Genomic DNA, 15,004 nt, shown 5'->3' with positions numbered 1-15,004 from the left:
AGCAGCGCTGGGCCTCTTCTGAACACCACTAGGAGAGGGATGGCCAATAAACACAGGAACAGGAGATAACGTTGTCACAGGTGATGCCACCCTTTCGTTACCCACTGGAATGACCCTTGGCGGTAAATAAAAGAGACGCAGAATGGATTAACATACCTCAGGCTCTGGGAACGGTCAGAGCCGGACAAAACTTTACTGAATAACTTTGCAAAAAATACACTTCTTAAAATACTGGTGCGGGTATACAGAAGATTAGAGGTCAGGGAGGAAGCTCAGAATGAAACTGGTCCTACAGTCTGAGTTATCTGCTAGGCACTACTCCTGGAAGGGGAACTCTCCAGAGGAGGATAGGGGTAGGGTCACTCCACAGACACTCTCATGGTACAGTACCTCTGCACGATGAATTTGGCCTTTCTGCTTTCATGCTCTCTCTCCCTCTCAGTCTCTCCTCCTTTCTATTTGGTCCCTAGCATTCGGATCCTCAGGGTATCTCTCTTCCTCTTTCATTCTTTTCACCACATGTGGCCGGCACTCCACTCTTTTCTACCGTTGAAGAGGATGAACAGACTCTCTACCCCCCGCCCCCCCCCCCAAAAAAAAAACACTCATACCGGTAGTTATAGACTACACAAATCATGTGAGAAGACAAATATTGATACATTTGCAAGCATCTCTCAGTTTCATGCGAACATAAACCTCTCATTTTCTGCAGCTGTGCAATACACATAACATGACAAGACAGTGTTTGCACAGTGCACCTACAAAATACATTACATGTATGACACTTATAGAGGGGCCAGCAACATAGACTTCTGGCCACTACAGGTGCACTGTCTAGCCATGTCTGGGTCCTCTATATATTAGGACAAGTACTAAGAGTGCACTGTGTAGCTAGGTCTAGGTCCTCTATATATTAGGACAAGTACTGAGGGTGCACTGTGTAGCTAGGTCTAGGTCCTCTATATATTAGGACACGTACTAACGGTGCACTGTGTAATCATGTCTGGGTCCCTATATATTAGGACAAGTACTAAGGGTGCACTGTGTAGTCATGTCTGGGTCCCTATATATTAGGACACGTACTAACAGTGCACTGTGTAGTCATGTCTGGGTCTCCTATATATTAGGACAAGTACTAAGGGTGCACTGTGTAGCCATGTCTGGGTCCCCTATATATTAGGACAAGTACTAAGGGTGCACTGTGTAGTCATGTCTGGGTCCCCTATATATTAGGACGAGTACTAAGGGTGCACTGTGTAGCCATGTCTGGGTCCCCTATATATTAGGAAGAGTACTAAGGGTGCACTGTGTAGTCATGTCTGGGTCTCCTATATATTAAAAATAACTGTGCATAATCAAAAAAGTTTATTTCCTGCAGAGAATGCCGTGAGCCCTGCAGTGACGTCACCACGTATCCTTGAAGTGCACATTGCGTAGAATTTGTAACTTCACTTTGAAACACACGTTGCGTTCAAACCCGAACAACACTTGTCTTACTCCAAACTCCACCACCCACACATTCCAAGATGACGTCACGGCAACCCGCCCGGCACCTGCATTTCTGTTCTCCGAGCGCGGGAGAGCAGGGGTTAAAAAAAAAAAAAAAGGGTGCCCAGCGCATGCGCGGCACGCTGCCGGCGTGCCGAGCACATCCGCCAGGCCGAAGAAAGAAGATCCAGCCACTACGGAGGGAAGATCCGCAGTGTCCGGACAAGTAAGTAAATTCTTCTTTTCAGCCTCATGTCACCGGGAAAGGAGAGACCCGCTGTGGGATTCTCCATGAAGAATCCGCGGTGGGCCTGATTTTCCCCGTGTACATGAGGTCTAGGGGGGCACTGTGTAGCCATGTCTGGGTCTCCTATATATTAGGACAAGTACTAAGGGTGCACTGTGTAGTCATGTCTGGGTCTCCTATATATTAGGACAAGTACCAAGGGTGCCCTGTGTAGTCATGTCTGGTCTCCTATATATTAGGACAAGTACTAAGGGTACACTGTGTAGTCATGTCTGGGTCTCCTATATATTAAGAAAAGTACTAAGGGTGCACTGTGCAGTCATGTCTGGGTCCCCTATATATTAGGACAAGCACTATGGGTGCCCTGTGTAGCCATGTCTGGGACCTCTATATATTAGGACAAGTACTAAGGGTGCACTGTGTAGTCCTGTCTGGGTCTCCTATATATTAATACAAGTACTAAGGCTGCACTGTGTAGTCATGTCTGGGTCCCCTATATATTAGGACGAGTACTAAGGGTGCCCTGTGTAGTCATTTTTGGGTCTCTTATATATTAAAAATAACTGTGCATAATCAAAAAGTTTATTTCCTGCAGAGAACGCCGTGAACCCTACAGTGACGTCACCACGTATCCTTGAAGTGCACATTGCGTAGAATTTGTAACTTCACTTTGAAACACACGTTGCTTTCAAACCCGAACAACACGTGTCATACTCCAAACTCCACCACCCACACATTCCAAGATGACGTCACGGCAACCGGCCCGGCGTTCTACACGGAGAAATGAACTACCTAATGAGCAAATCTATATGTACAAATATTATGCGCTATAGGCGCTATATGTGCTGAAATGCGTTGCATACTTTGCTCAACCTTGGCTAAGTTTCTATAGCAAATATTGATAATGATTCAGCTATAGCAACACCTTTTTGCCCCGATCCACCGAACGCAGAGTTTTTTTTCCCCTATCCTTTCTTCTTATATGCATATGCCCAGTGAGGACCAGTGAGCATGCACTGCTTGACGACTCTCCGGAGCTTCTGGATTAGGACGGGATTCAAGTGCTGACACCACTTATACAAAGCGAACGAGGTCCCAGAGGTGCTGGCGGGCTACTCCTCTTTTGAGGAACTCCCGCTCAGCACCAGGTGAATTCCTCCCCCCCCCCCCCCCCCCGTCTTTTTTTTTTTTTAATTACTGTAATTTTTATTTGAGATTTTCAGATTTTACAGTAGTGTAATAAACATTTAACTGGAAAGCATTACAGTTTCATTAATGTGTAACAAAAGCAATTTGTAAAGATATAGATTGGGGGGAGAGAGAGGAGAAAACACATCTGGTAGGCAACTTTTGAATAGTCTTCTCTTATAATATCCTGGTCCAATCTTGAAACTAGACTGTTAATTGAGAGTAATAGAATATGAATGGCCTGGCCAGGGCCTAACCTGGATTTAGGGAGAATTAGGGAGGAATTAGGAAAGATAGGAAAGGGGGGAGGGGTGGCTTCTGAGACGGGAGTTTTTCCCATGGGGTGGACGCTGAAGAGGACAGTCTCGGGCTATAGAACGGTAATAAGGTAGGCATTTATTATTATTATTATTATTCTCTTTTACAGGGAGGTTAGGAATCTATTGTTTTGCGAGGGGCAGAAGTTATCTAGCTATGGGGACCATATTTTTAAGAATTTCTCATGCTTATCAGCTATAATGGAGGTCAGCTTTTCATTTATTAAGTACCAGTCCATCTTGCGCTTGACCTCGGTAAAGTCTAAGGAAGCTTTGCGTCACGAAAGGGCAATAACTTGCTTTGTGGCCAAAAAAAAGAATGAGATTATTTTCCTAGAGTCAGGGGGGATATTATTTATACGTTTATTTAAAAGTGCCTCCCAAAGGTTTTTGCAGATGTTGTGGCCTGTGATGGAGTATATTAAGGAGTAGACTCAAATCCATAGCCTCTTAGCCCGAGGACAGGACCACCAGATGTGGAGCATATCTCCCGAAACTGAACATCCACGAAAACAGTTGGGAGAGCGCCCGGGTATTGCATTGGCTACTCGATCTGGGGTTAAGTACCAGCAGAGCAAAATTTTAAATGAGGTTTCTAACATTAGTATATTTCTGATGCTATTGTTGGTAGACTCCCATATCTGAATCCAATCTTCTTCGAAGAGTGCTACGCCAAGGTCATTTTCCCAGCGCATTATGTACGGTAATTGTGTACGATAAGAGGAATACACCAAGTCCGAGTAAATCTGCGAAATGAGGCCTCTTGCGTGTGGGTATTTATAACAGTATCTCTCAAATGGAGTTAAGGTCAGTGGAGAGCACGTGTTCTTCAGGAGAGAGGATATAAAATGTTTTAGCTGCAGGTATCGGAACACTTTTGAAGATGGCAAGTTAAATCTTTCCCGTAGGATAGGAAAAGGGGTGGGTCCGTCTATTGAGAGCAAATTATATAGTTTGACGAGGCCTGATTTCGCCCAATTCACAAACGACTGGGGCGATTGCATTCCCAGCAGAAACATAGGGTTATGCAAAAGGGGCGTAAAAGGTAAATAGGGAGATATTAGCTTCCCTGAATCCTTTATAGAGTCTCAGATATGGAGGGAGTGGTTAACAATGGGATTATTGATTGGAGGCGTATGTTTGGGTGGTATCCATAAAATGGAGTCAGTTGTAAGGGAGTGTATTTCAGTTGCTTTCAAGGACACCCAAAGAGGGGTGTTAGAGGAGGAGTGCAAGAGAGCTAGCTGAGCCTCCTGGGCCGCCTGGTAGTATTTCAAATAATTAGGAACCCCCAAACCTCCCCTTCGTCTGTGTCTATATTAGGTGGATCGTGAGACTCTTGGGACTAATCTTTCGACACAAATCAGAGGGACATCTGCTGAAGAGTCTTCAGCAAATATCCGGGCACCCGTATCGGGAGAGCTCTAAAATAGTTTAGTAGTTTAGGGAGAAATGACATCTTTAAAGCGTCAATTCTCCCTATCCAGGAAATATGATAGCGGCTCCAACTTTCCAGGAGTACCCTTGTCTTGCAGAGGAGAGGAATGTAGTTTTGACTATATAAGAATGCATAGGAGTTTTTCAGTTGGATGCCCAGGTAGCCCAAAGAGCCCGTTGCCCATTGAAAGGGAAAGTTCATCTGAAACAAGTCCACCGACTCAGATGATAGCGTGAGATTAAATGCTTTAGATTTTGTATGGTTCATTGTTAAGCCAGAGATTGACCCGCATCTGGAAAGCTCCACCATTAGGTTGGGTATGAAGTGTGTGAGGAAGATAAAGGCATGAGCAGGTCATCTGCAAACATTGAGAGTTTGTGGTGGACTGATGCGATTTCAATCTCTTTTATATCAAGATTGTGAATTTTGATTGCCAGGGGTTCCATGGCCAGGATGAAGAGTAATGGGGACAGTGGGCAACCTTGTCGGGTCCCCCGATGGATCGGAAATATGTCGGAACAGAAGCCCCGATAGCGTACAAAGGCCCTGGGGTGGGCATATAATATCCGAAACCATGAGAGGAATTCATCAGGGAACCCCCATAGGTCAAGGACCAAGAATAGGTACTCTCAGTCTAAGGTGTCAAACGCTTTATGTATGTCTAGGGATAGAAGCATAGCTGGGATACCTCTGGCTCTGCAGAGTTGGGTGAGGTGGATTACTTTTCAAACACTATTGGGGGCCTAACAGCCTGCGACAAATGCTACTTGATCTTTACCAACTAGTGAAGGAAGGGCCATATTTAGACATGCCACAAGGATTGTGGTGGGGAACTTTATGTCCACGTTTATTAAGGAGATGGGGCAGTAGTTTTGTTTGTCTAACGTGTCTGTGTGGTATGAATCCCCTTTTTTATGCACTGAAGATTATTTAATGCATTTTAAATAGATGTTTCCATTACACAAAGTATTTTATAGCAGATTGTCTTCTCTCATTCAGCCTCCTCAGAGACGGCATGGACTGTCAAGATTTTGATGCAGGCAATCTAACTCATTGCACTTTGGGTAATGAAGAAGTACACATGAGGGAGAACATTTCTATTGCAGTAACAGCGGAAGAAAAAGGGCAGAACTATACATCTAAACAAATTACTCTTGTTTTAGACAAAGCAGGTGAGTACCACCAGGGGCGTACCTAAAGGCTCAGGGACCTGGGTGCAAAAGTTCAGCTCGGAGAGAGAGAGATATGAGATAGATAGATCACACCGGATAGGCTTAGATACATCTGCTGTGCAGATGTATCACACCAGATAAGCTTAGATACATCTTCTGAGCTGCTGTATCTAAGCCAATCTGGTGTGATACATCTGCACAGCAGATAACAGACAGTCTCTCCTGGCCCCAAACCCTCTAAGCTCACTCTACAGCAGGAGAACATGCCATATTGTAGAGGGATTTAGAGGAGGCGGGGCCTGGGCAGGGAGAGATTGCAGATTAGTTCAGTGGAGGTGGGCGGGGCAGGGCCATGGTGGGAGCTGTGTGAGGCCAGGAAACCCTACTTTTTCATGTCTGCTTCCTGCTGTCATTGAGAGCGCGCACACAGAGGGTGGAGAGTGCAGGACATTGTGGGAAGGCAGCACAATGGCGCCATCTTTGAAAGCTGCATTCAACATTAGATTATGAAGTAAGAATCAGACATTCCAGCTGATCTGCCTGCCGGTTTGAGCCCCTGTATGCTGTGTGTTACCATGCTTAGTGAAAGGCAATTATGATTATTATTAGGGATGAGCGAGCGTACTCGGAAAAGCACTACTCGCTCGAGTAATTTGCTTTATCCGAGTATCGCTGTGCTCGTCCCTGAAGATTCGGGTGCCGGCACGGAGCGGGGAGCTGCAGGGGAGAGCGGGGAGGAACGGAGGGGAGATCTTTCTGTCCCTCTCTCCCGCCCGCTCTCCCCTGCTCCCCGCTGCGACTCACCTGTCAGCCGCAGCGGCACGCGAATCTTCAGGGACGAGCACAGCGATACTCGGATAAAGCAAATTACTCGAGCGAGTAGGGCTTTTCCGAGTACGCTCGCTCATCTCTAATTATTATTAAAAAATGTCACCCTGCGTGGCGGGACAACCCCCTTTAAGATGGAGGTATCAGAATATTTTTCCATTTGGGGTGTTTTTAGCGACTCTTACTTCCTCAAAGGATCCATATTCTTTTCTGACTGACGCAAAGAGATCCAGTAAAACACAGACAAAGGCTGACTCACCCCCAACTCCTATTCTCAGTTTGCATCAGTTAGACGTCCTTTATGATCAGTTTTAACAGGACTGTTTTTCTTTGTTTGAATTTATTTCAAATGTATCAGTTTTACAACTGCAGTTACATAAACCCCTAATAATGCGGCCCCTTTTTTTCCATTTTCGTCTTTTCCTCCCCCTTTTAAAAAAAATCATAACTCCTTTATTTATCATCGACATCACTGTATGAAGGCTTTTTTTGTTTGTGGGACGAGTTGTATTTTTCAGTGGTGCTATTCAATGTACCGTATAATATGCTAAAAAAATTCTAAGTGGAGTGAAATGAAAAAAAAAATGACATTCCGCCATATTTCAGTGCGTCTTGTTTCTACAGCGCACAAACTGCAACAAAAACGACGTGATTACTTTATTCTACGGGTCAGTACGATTGCTACGATACCAAACTTGTATAGGTTTTTTTTTACTGTTCTACTCTTTTTGTTTTTCAAAGACATTTAATTTTTTTCAATTATTTTTATTGCATTTTCTCTGGGAGACAGGGTGACTGAAAAAGTGCATTTCTGGCATTCTTTATTTTTATTTTTTCGAACGACATTCACCATGCGTGGAAAAAAATTTGCTACTTTGATAGATCAGACTTTTATGGACGTGGCAATACCAAATATGTATTTTTCTTTTATGATTTAGAATTTGTCTCATATTATAGATATGGCAAAAGGGGGGTGATTTAAACTTATTACTTTTTTTTAACAATTAATAAAACTTTATTGATCTTTTTTAACTTCTCTTTTAAGCCCCCCTGGGGGACTACAACATGTGATGCTTTGATCACTCCTGCAGTATGACGTAATGCTATAGCATTACGTCATAGTGCGATTTGACAGGCAGTCTATCAAGCCACCTCACGGGAATGGCTTGATAGGCAGTCTGCTAAGGCAGCCCTGGGGCCTTTCAGAAGCAAACTGAAACACAATAAATGCAGATGAAATTACCAGGGATTTTACTGAATTATTTTATTTCTGCTCTTAGTATGTAACAAACTGAAAATAAAATGCTGATCTGAACCCAGCCTAGGGGAAACAATTTCCACCCAGACATGAGGTCCAGCAGTGATAACTATGGATAATGGAAAGGGGTGTGGGAAAATGAATGCAGCCCAACGGCTCCCCATGCTTACCCCTGTTGAATTCATTATTTCTTTGCTTCATTTCTTTTTACATTATTACTGTATTGGATCATTGTGTGTGCATTATACCTGTATGTGACATCATGTTTTTTTTCCTATTCTGTGATATCACAGTGTACCTTGTATAATCAATTATTTCTATGCTATAATATTATGGTGCCCATAATACCTGTACTGTGACATCACAGTAAGAAATTTTGCCTAAACTGTAACATCACTGCGCTGTAATGCAGCAGGCTTACATATAGGACCTCTAAATATTGCTCTCTCTAAATGTAGTTACATACTAGTTCTGCAAAGTGATAGTGATTACAGTTCAGTTACCCTTAGTTATCACACACAACCTTTTCTTAATTGCTGACATCTTCTCTTGTTTCAGTTGTTCACTTTTCCTTCTCTTCTGCATCTAGACTCAGACTGCCATGAAGCCTTCATCCAGCCAGGACTCATCTTGGCACAATCCCCCCCATCCTGCTGCTTCCTCTAATGCCCTTCTCAGTATTCCAGTATCTCAGTACTAATGCCCCCTCTGTGGCCTCATTAAGAGTGCCTCCACTGTTGCAACACAACTTGCTAATGGCTCTGTGGCCCCACAAAGTTATATTGTCCGATCTGTAACCCTACAAAGTAAAAAATGCACCTTCTGTTGCCCTGCAGTCATAATGCTCCTCTTTGGCTTTGCAAAGTCATAATGCAACATCTCTGGCCCCATAACAAACATGGTTCTCTCCGTGGCCCCACAAAATTATAGTATCCGCCCTGCGGTCTCACAAAATTACAATGTCTCCCCTGTGGACCCACATAATGATAATGCCCCTCTATGCACCCAGCAGCCGTAAGCTCTCCTGAATGTCCAGCCAGCAGGCATTGGACAATCTTGATGGCTCACACTACTGATGGGTTAAGCTATTCATTCTAAGCAGTGTAAAGTCTGACTCACCCCCAACTCCTGTTCTCAGTATAGTAAATACCAGAGACGGGAGAGGTGTCAGTCTCTGCAGTGCACAGAGCACAGTGTTCGGACTGGCAGTAATCAAGATCAGGACAGGAAACCCTGCAAGCTGGTTTCTGGTGGGCTTCACATGGTCTTCTACTATTAGCAACATGCCATTGGCTGTAACTTCACTGTGCATGTTGCACTATTGTGAGATCACTGTGTGCATTCATTTTGTACATTTTATTAATAATAATATTTATTTATATAGCGCCAACATATTCCACAACGCTACAAGACAGGGGATACAGAAAGACTAAAGTACAAAAATATAAAAACGACTGTTACATGTGGTAATCAGTCGATGGAAACAGTAGGGGTGAGGGTCCTGCTCCAACAAACTTACATACTACAAGTAATGGGGTGATACAGAAGCTAAAGGGGGGAGATGTGCATGGTATGGCGAGGTGGAGAGTGAGGGATGCTATACTCATAGACAATGGTCAGATTTAAGCCGCGTGGGGGCTGAATTGGTATGACTGCAGGGGGTGGTTGATGGCAGCTAGCAGGGATTGCAGTCAGTAGGACAGGGAGCATGTTATCAGGAGAAATACATAGGGGTTTGGTTTAGGGGTTATGCTATGGCTGGTATGAAGAGGTGCATTTTTAGAGCACGTCTGAAATTTTGTGTGTCAGGGATTGCCCGGATAGTTTGGGGTAATGCATTCCAGAGGCCTACAGAAGTCTTGGAGGAGGAATGAGAGGTTTCAGTTAAAGGGGCACTCAGTCAGATTTCGTTAGCCGAGCAGAGGGCCCAGGCTGGGTGGTGGATTGAGATGAGGGAGGCAATGTAGGGTGGCGCGGTCCTATGGAGAGCTTTATGGATGAAGTTAGATGCATCCAAGTAACGGCTGGACAGGAAGATGAACCTGGCTGCCGCATTCAGGATGGATTGGAGAGGGGAGAGTAGGGAGTAGTCGACCCTCGATTTGGCTGTCAGGAGGTCGTTTAACACCTTTGTAAGGGTGGTTTCTGTCGAGTGAAGGGGCGGAAGCTGGACTGTAGGGGGTCGAGAAGAGAGTTTTCTGATAGACAGCTTATAAGGCGGGAATAAACCAGGCATTCTAGTAGTTTGGAGATGAAGGGGAGATTTGATAGAGGTCTGTAGTTAGCGGCATCAGTCGAGTCAAAAGTCTGTTTCTTTAGCACTGGGGATATGATAGCATGTTTGAAAGAGGAGGGAAAAATGCCAGTGGTCAGAGAGAGGTTGAATATAGTGGTGAGATGGGAGATGACCACCGGGGAGAAGGACTTGAGGAGGTATGAGGGGAGAGGGTCGCTACCGCAGGTGGTGGGACGAGCAGAGGAAGGCAGTCTGAAGACTTCTTCCTTTGTTGTTGGTCTGAGTACAGAGAGTGAGCAGGAGCTGGTACTGACGAGACTAGGGTCGGGGCTGGTCTGGGATTGGGAGGTTATTTCCTGCCTGTCATTGATTTTCTTTTTGAAGTAAGCAGCTAGCTCTTCAGCACTGAGATCTGTCACCGGGGGCTGCAGTTTAGGGCTGAGAAGGGAACGAAAAGTATTAAAGAGTAGAGATGAGCGATCATACTCGCTAAGGACTATTGCTCGAGCGAGCATTGTCCTTAGCAAGTATCTCCCAATTCGGAAGAGGTTCGGCTGCTGGCGCGGGTGACAGGTGAGTTGCGGCGGTGAGCAGGGGGGAGCGGGGGTAGAGGAAGAGATCTCCCCTCCGTTCCTCCCCGCTCTCCCCCGCAGCTCCCTGCCCGCCGCCGGCAGCCGAATCTTTTCTTCCGAGCAGGCAGGTACTCGCTAAAGGCAATGCTCGATCGAGTAATTGCCCTAAGCGAGTATACTTGCTCATCTCTTTTTAAAGAGTCATTTTCCTTGTAGTGTGATATAACTGTGTATCATGTCTAGTTAGGGGGACCAAAATAATCCTGTATATTTTTTCCTAACCGGAGTGTTCACACATTTTATTTAATACACTTAATGATTCCATTTGTGATGTTCCATTTATTACAGCTGCAGAAAACAGCACTGTGACGGAATCCCTGAACAGAAAATAATAGAGCCGTTCACTTATATTGTGACACACATTTGGTTTCTGTTCATTTCTGTTTTATTTGGAGTACAAGATAACTTGGTTGACTAAGCTATTCTTTACTCCAAATACAACAAAGGAATTTCCAGAAACCTTCTAACACAAGTGTATGATTCTGTTCATTCCTGTTTAGGGGTTCCATCAAAGCACTGTTTTCTACAATTGTCATGGAGCCCCTGAACGGAATCCTCCAATCGTACACTGAACGGACTCCTCCAGTGTATTAAATAACTCCCTTAGGTCACTCTCACACATGCGTTTTATAACGCAGTGTTTACTGCATTTTCAGCTGCGTTGACATATGTTTTTGACTGCTTTTTCAGCATAGTTATAAATGCAGTCAAGTAAGCTGTTAATGCCAGAACTGTAAAAACGCAATCAAAAACATGGTAACCACAATCTACCGCATTTTCAGTAGCGCTGAAAATGCACCCCATTCATTTCAATGGGCAAAGCATCACATTTTTAAAATGCCCAAACACATGGAAATAAAACAGACAGCGCTTGTAAAACGCAGCATAAAAAATGCTGTATTTTAGTGCATGTCTGAGAAGCCCCATTGAAATCAATGGTAGTGTTTGACAGAGTTTAGCGCTGTGCTAAAAACGCAGCGTTAAATGCTGGAAAAAAATGCACGTATGAGAGTAGCCTTAGGCTGGGTTCACACGGGGCGGATTTGCCGTGGAAATTGCGGATTTCCCGTGGAAATTCCGTCCGGAATTTTGCCACGGCAAGTCCGCCTGCGGCCGCTAATCCCGGGATTCGCCAGCCATGTGACTGAGATTTATTAGAAATCTCGTCCACACAGGACGGTAAATCCGCCACGGCAAAGCAGAAGCCGGCACTGCGGCGCGGGTTAGCCGGCCACAGCATACTGATTCTTTTTCCTCCTCCTCTGCGGCCGCGCTCTCCTCTATGGGAGCATCAGCCGCAGCGGAAGAGCGAGCGGTCGGGCTGCTGCAAAACCCGCGGCTAAGTGCCCCGGGTTTTGAAGCAGCGCTTCTCCCGGCTGAAATCTCGCGGTTTTTCGCTGCGGCCAAACCGCGAGATTTCCACCGTGAATCTGGCGTGTGAGAACCCAGGCTTACTGTTGATGTTGGTCACGTTTTTGTAGACTCACATTATAAATGTTGCTATGCAGCCTCGTGATTACTTGTTACATCCCGGAGGACCACTGTAGAATAGTGGAACATTGAATACAGAGCTTTATTTAGTATTATGTCATGAAAGTATGTTTTTGGAATCTTTAATATTGAAAGGGGAAGCAGAATACTGAAAAGGGAAGTAGAATGTGGAACTAATGGGATCGAGAAGTGCAGGTATAGATGAACCATAAACTGTCAAGTATGCTACCATGTGCGATTTATATACTGCTGTTCATTTGTGCAAACGCTGCAGAAATATACGGCTCAAAAAGTTAAAGGGGTTGTCTCGCGGCAGCAAGTGGGGTTATACACTTCTGTATGGCCATATTAATGCACTTTGTAATATACATCGTGCATTAAATATGACCCATACAGAAGTTATACACTTACCCCCTCCGGTGCTGGCGTCCTCGTCTCCATGGCGCCGACTATCGCTGCCTTCTTCCGTTAGACGCGCTTGCGTTGTGCGGTCTTCTGCTCTGTCCAATAGGGCCGCTCCGGCGTGCTTGCGCCGGAGAGCTGGTCTGCGCATGCGCAGAAGACCTAGGCGGCGCGAGCACGCCAGAGGGGCCCCATTGAACAGAGCAGAAGACCGCACAGCGCAAGCGCGTCTAATGGAAGGAGAAGACAGCGTTAGTCGGCGCCATGGAGACGAGGACGCCAGCACCGGAGGGGGTAAGTGTATAACTTCTGTATGGCTCATATTTAATGCACGATGTATATTACAAAATGCATTAATATGGCCATACAGAAGTGTATAACCCCACTTGCTGCCGCGGGACAACCCCTTTAAGGGAATACTTGAAAAAGGTCTGGTATGGTGTTAGCCAGTAGAACAAAATGTGATTGTTCTCAGTAAGAGGAATCAAGTAATCTTGTAGATATGATACCTTTTTAAAGGCTAACAAAAATACATGATGTTACAGCAAGCTGAGGACCTACTCAGGATCCTTCCTCAGGCTTAAGTGGAATAGATCAGAAGAGGCATCTATATACTTGAATCGCACATTGGATCTCAATGAACGAAAGACTCAAGTCGGAAATCTTAAATTAATAAAAATTGTATCGTTTGTTGAGAACAAAATGACATATCAATGGTCAATGAAAACCAAAATCCCCAACCCAATAAGGACTAGATTCAAAATCATCCAGAAAATCAATTTGCGTGAATTTCATCATGGCAACTCATAATGTGACTCAGTAATGTGTACAGCCCCCACTTGTTTGTATGGATGTCCCAAAATGTCTGGGCATGATGAGATGCCAAATGGTGTCCTGAGGGATCTCCTCCCAGACCTGGATCAGGGCATCAGTGAGCCTTTAGAAAGTTTGTGGAACTACTTGGCAGATGCACTGATACAGATTATCCCAGAGGTTCTCATTTGAATTCAGGTCTGGAGAACGCGATCATGTGGGCTAGTCAATGGTTTCAAATTCAGATTCCCTAGTGGGACATTCCAAAAGTCATTTTAATAAATACTGTGAAAGTTGTAAGAAAAAATAAACTATGCCAGAATTGCATTTTTTGGGTATCCTCATCCTTAAAATTGAATAAAAAGTGATCAAAAAGTCTTATTCATCCCAAAATGGTACAAATAAAAGCTACGGCTCATCTCATAAAAACAAGCGCCTACACCACTCCATTGATAGAAAAATAAAGCCATGCGTCTCAGAATATTTTTTTAAAAAAAGTTATTTTAGAAAAGTAGTAAAACATGAAAAAAAAAACAGTAAATTTAGTATCGCTGCATTTGTACTGAACTTCAGAATGAATGTAACATCTCATTTTTACTGCACCATAAATGCTGTAAAAACAAGACACAAAAAAACAATGGTGCAGTTGCCGTTTTTCCATTTCACCCCACTTAAAAATTCATTTACCTAATTTCAATACATTACATGGTGCATTAAAGGGTTATTACATCATTCAACATGTAACAATGTTACAGGAATACCTTCCATTAAAATATACAATATAAATGGGTTCCTCATTCTGTTTCAGACATTTTGATATATTTGTATAGTCTTGGATCACATCTTGGTGTAGAGATGAGCGAGCATACTTGATAAGGCAAACTACTCGAGCGAGTACCTGTCCGCTCGTCTCTAAAGATTCGGGTGCCGGCAGGGGTCGGGGAGCGGCGGGGGAGAGCAGGGAGGAACGGAGGGGAGATCTCTCACTCCCTCTCTCCCCCCCTCCCCTCCCGCTCCCCCCTGCTCACCGCCGCAACTCACCGCTCACCTGCGCCGGCAGCCGAATCTTTAGAGACGAGCAGGCAGGTACTTAAATAAGGCACTACTCGCTCGAGTAGTTTGCCTTATCGAGTATGCTCGCTCATCTCTAACAGGGTGCATACGGTGATGGTTTAGGTTGGGATCGGTGATGGGCTGTTTAAAAAAAATAAATAAATAAAAATGTTATTTATACATATATATATAGTAGTGGTGCAGTATCAGAATGACCACAGAGTGTGCTAGTCAGGCAGTCTGATATCTGGAAAGTAAAAGATGGGGTTAACACCTGATGAGTGTAGCAGGAAATGGTTGCATAAAAGCCAGTTCCTGCCAGAAGCAAGGGGGAAGTTACAGCTTGGCAGTGCAGGACAGGTTGCAAGCTAAGGTCCAGTGTGGACCAGTTGGGTCTGTCACCCGGTCGTACGGAAGAAGACACCCTCCTGACGCCCCAGG

The 15,004-nt window shown here is 44.6% G+C and overlaps 1 protein-coding gene across 1 annotated transcript in view; it reads left to right on the top strand.

Annotated features, from left to right (window-relative positions):
- IL12RB1 (interleukin 12 receptor subunit beta 1) overlaps positions 1-15,004 on the top strand; it is a 123,836-nt gene that overhangs the window by 54,244 nt on the left and 54,588 nt on the right. Inside the window, exon 3 of the mRNA XM_066574913.1 lies at positions 5,678-5,850. Coding sequence (XP_066431010.1) covers positions 5,678-5,850 — 173 coding nt within the window. The remainder of the gene's footprint in view (positions 1-5,677; positions 5,851-15,004) is intronic.

Source organism: Eleutherodactylus coqui, chromosome 7 (genome assembly GCF_035609145.1).
Source record: "Eleutherodactylus coqui strain aEleCoq1 chromosome 7, aEleCoq1.hap1, whole genome shotgun sequence".
Lineage (NCBI taxonomy): Eukaryota > Metazoa > Chordata > Amphibia > Anura > Eleutherodactylidae > Eleutherodactylus > Eleutherodactylus coqui.
The sequence above is the reverse complement of the archived record's forward strand: the minus strand, read 5'-3'. Positions and strand labels throughout refer to the sequence as shown.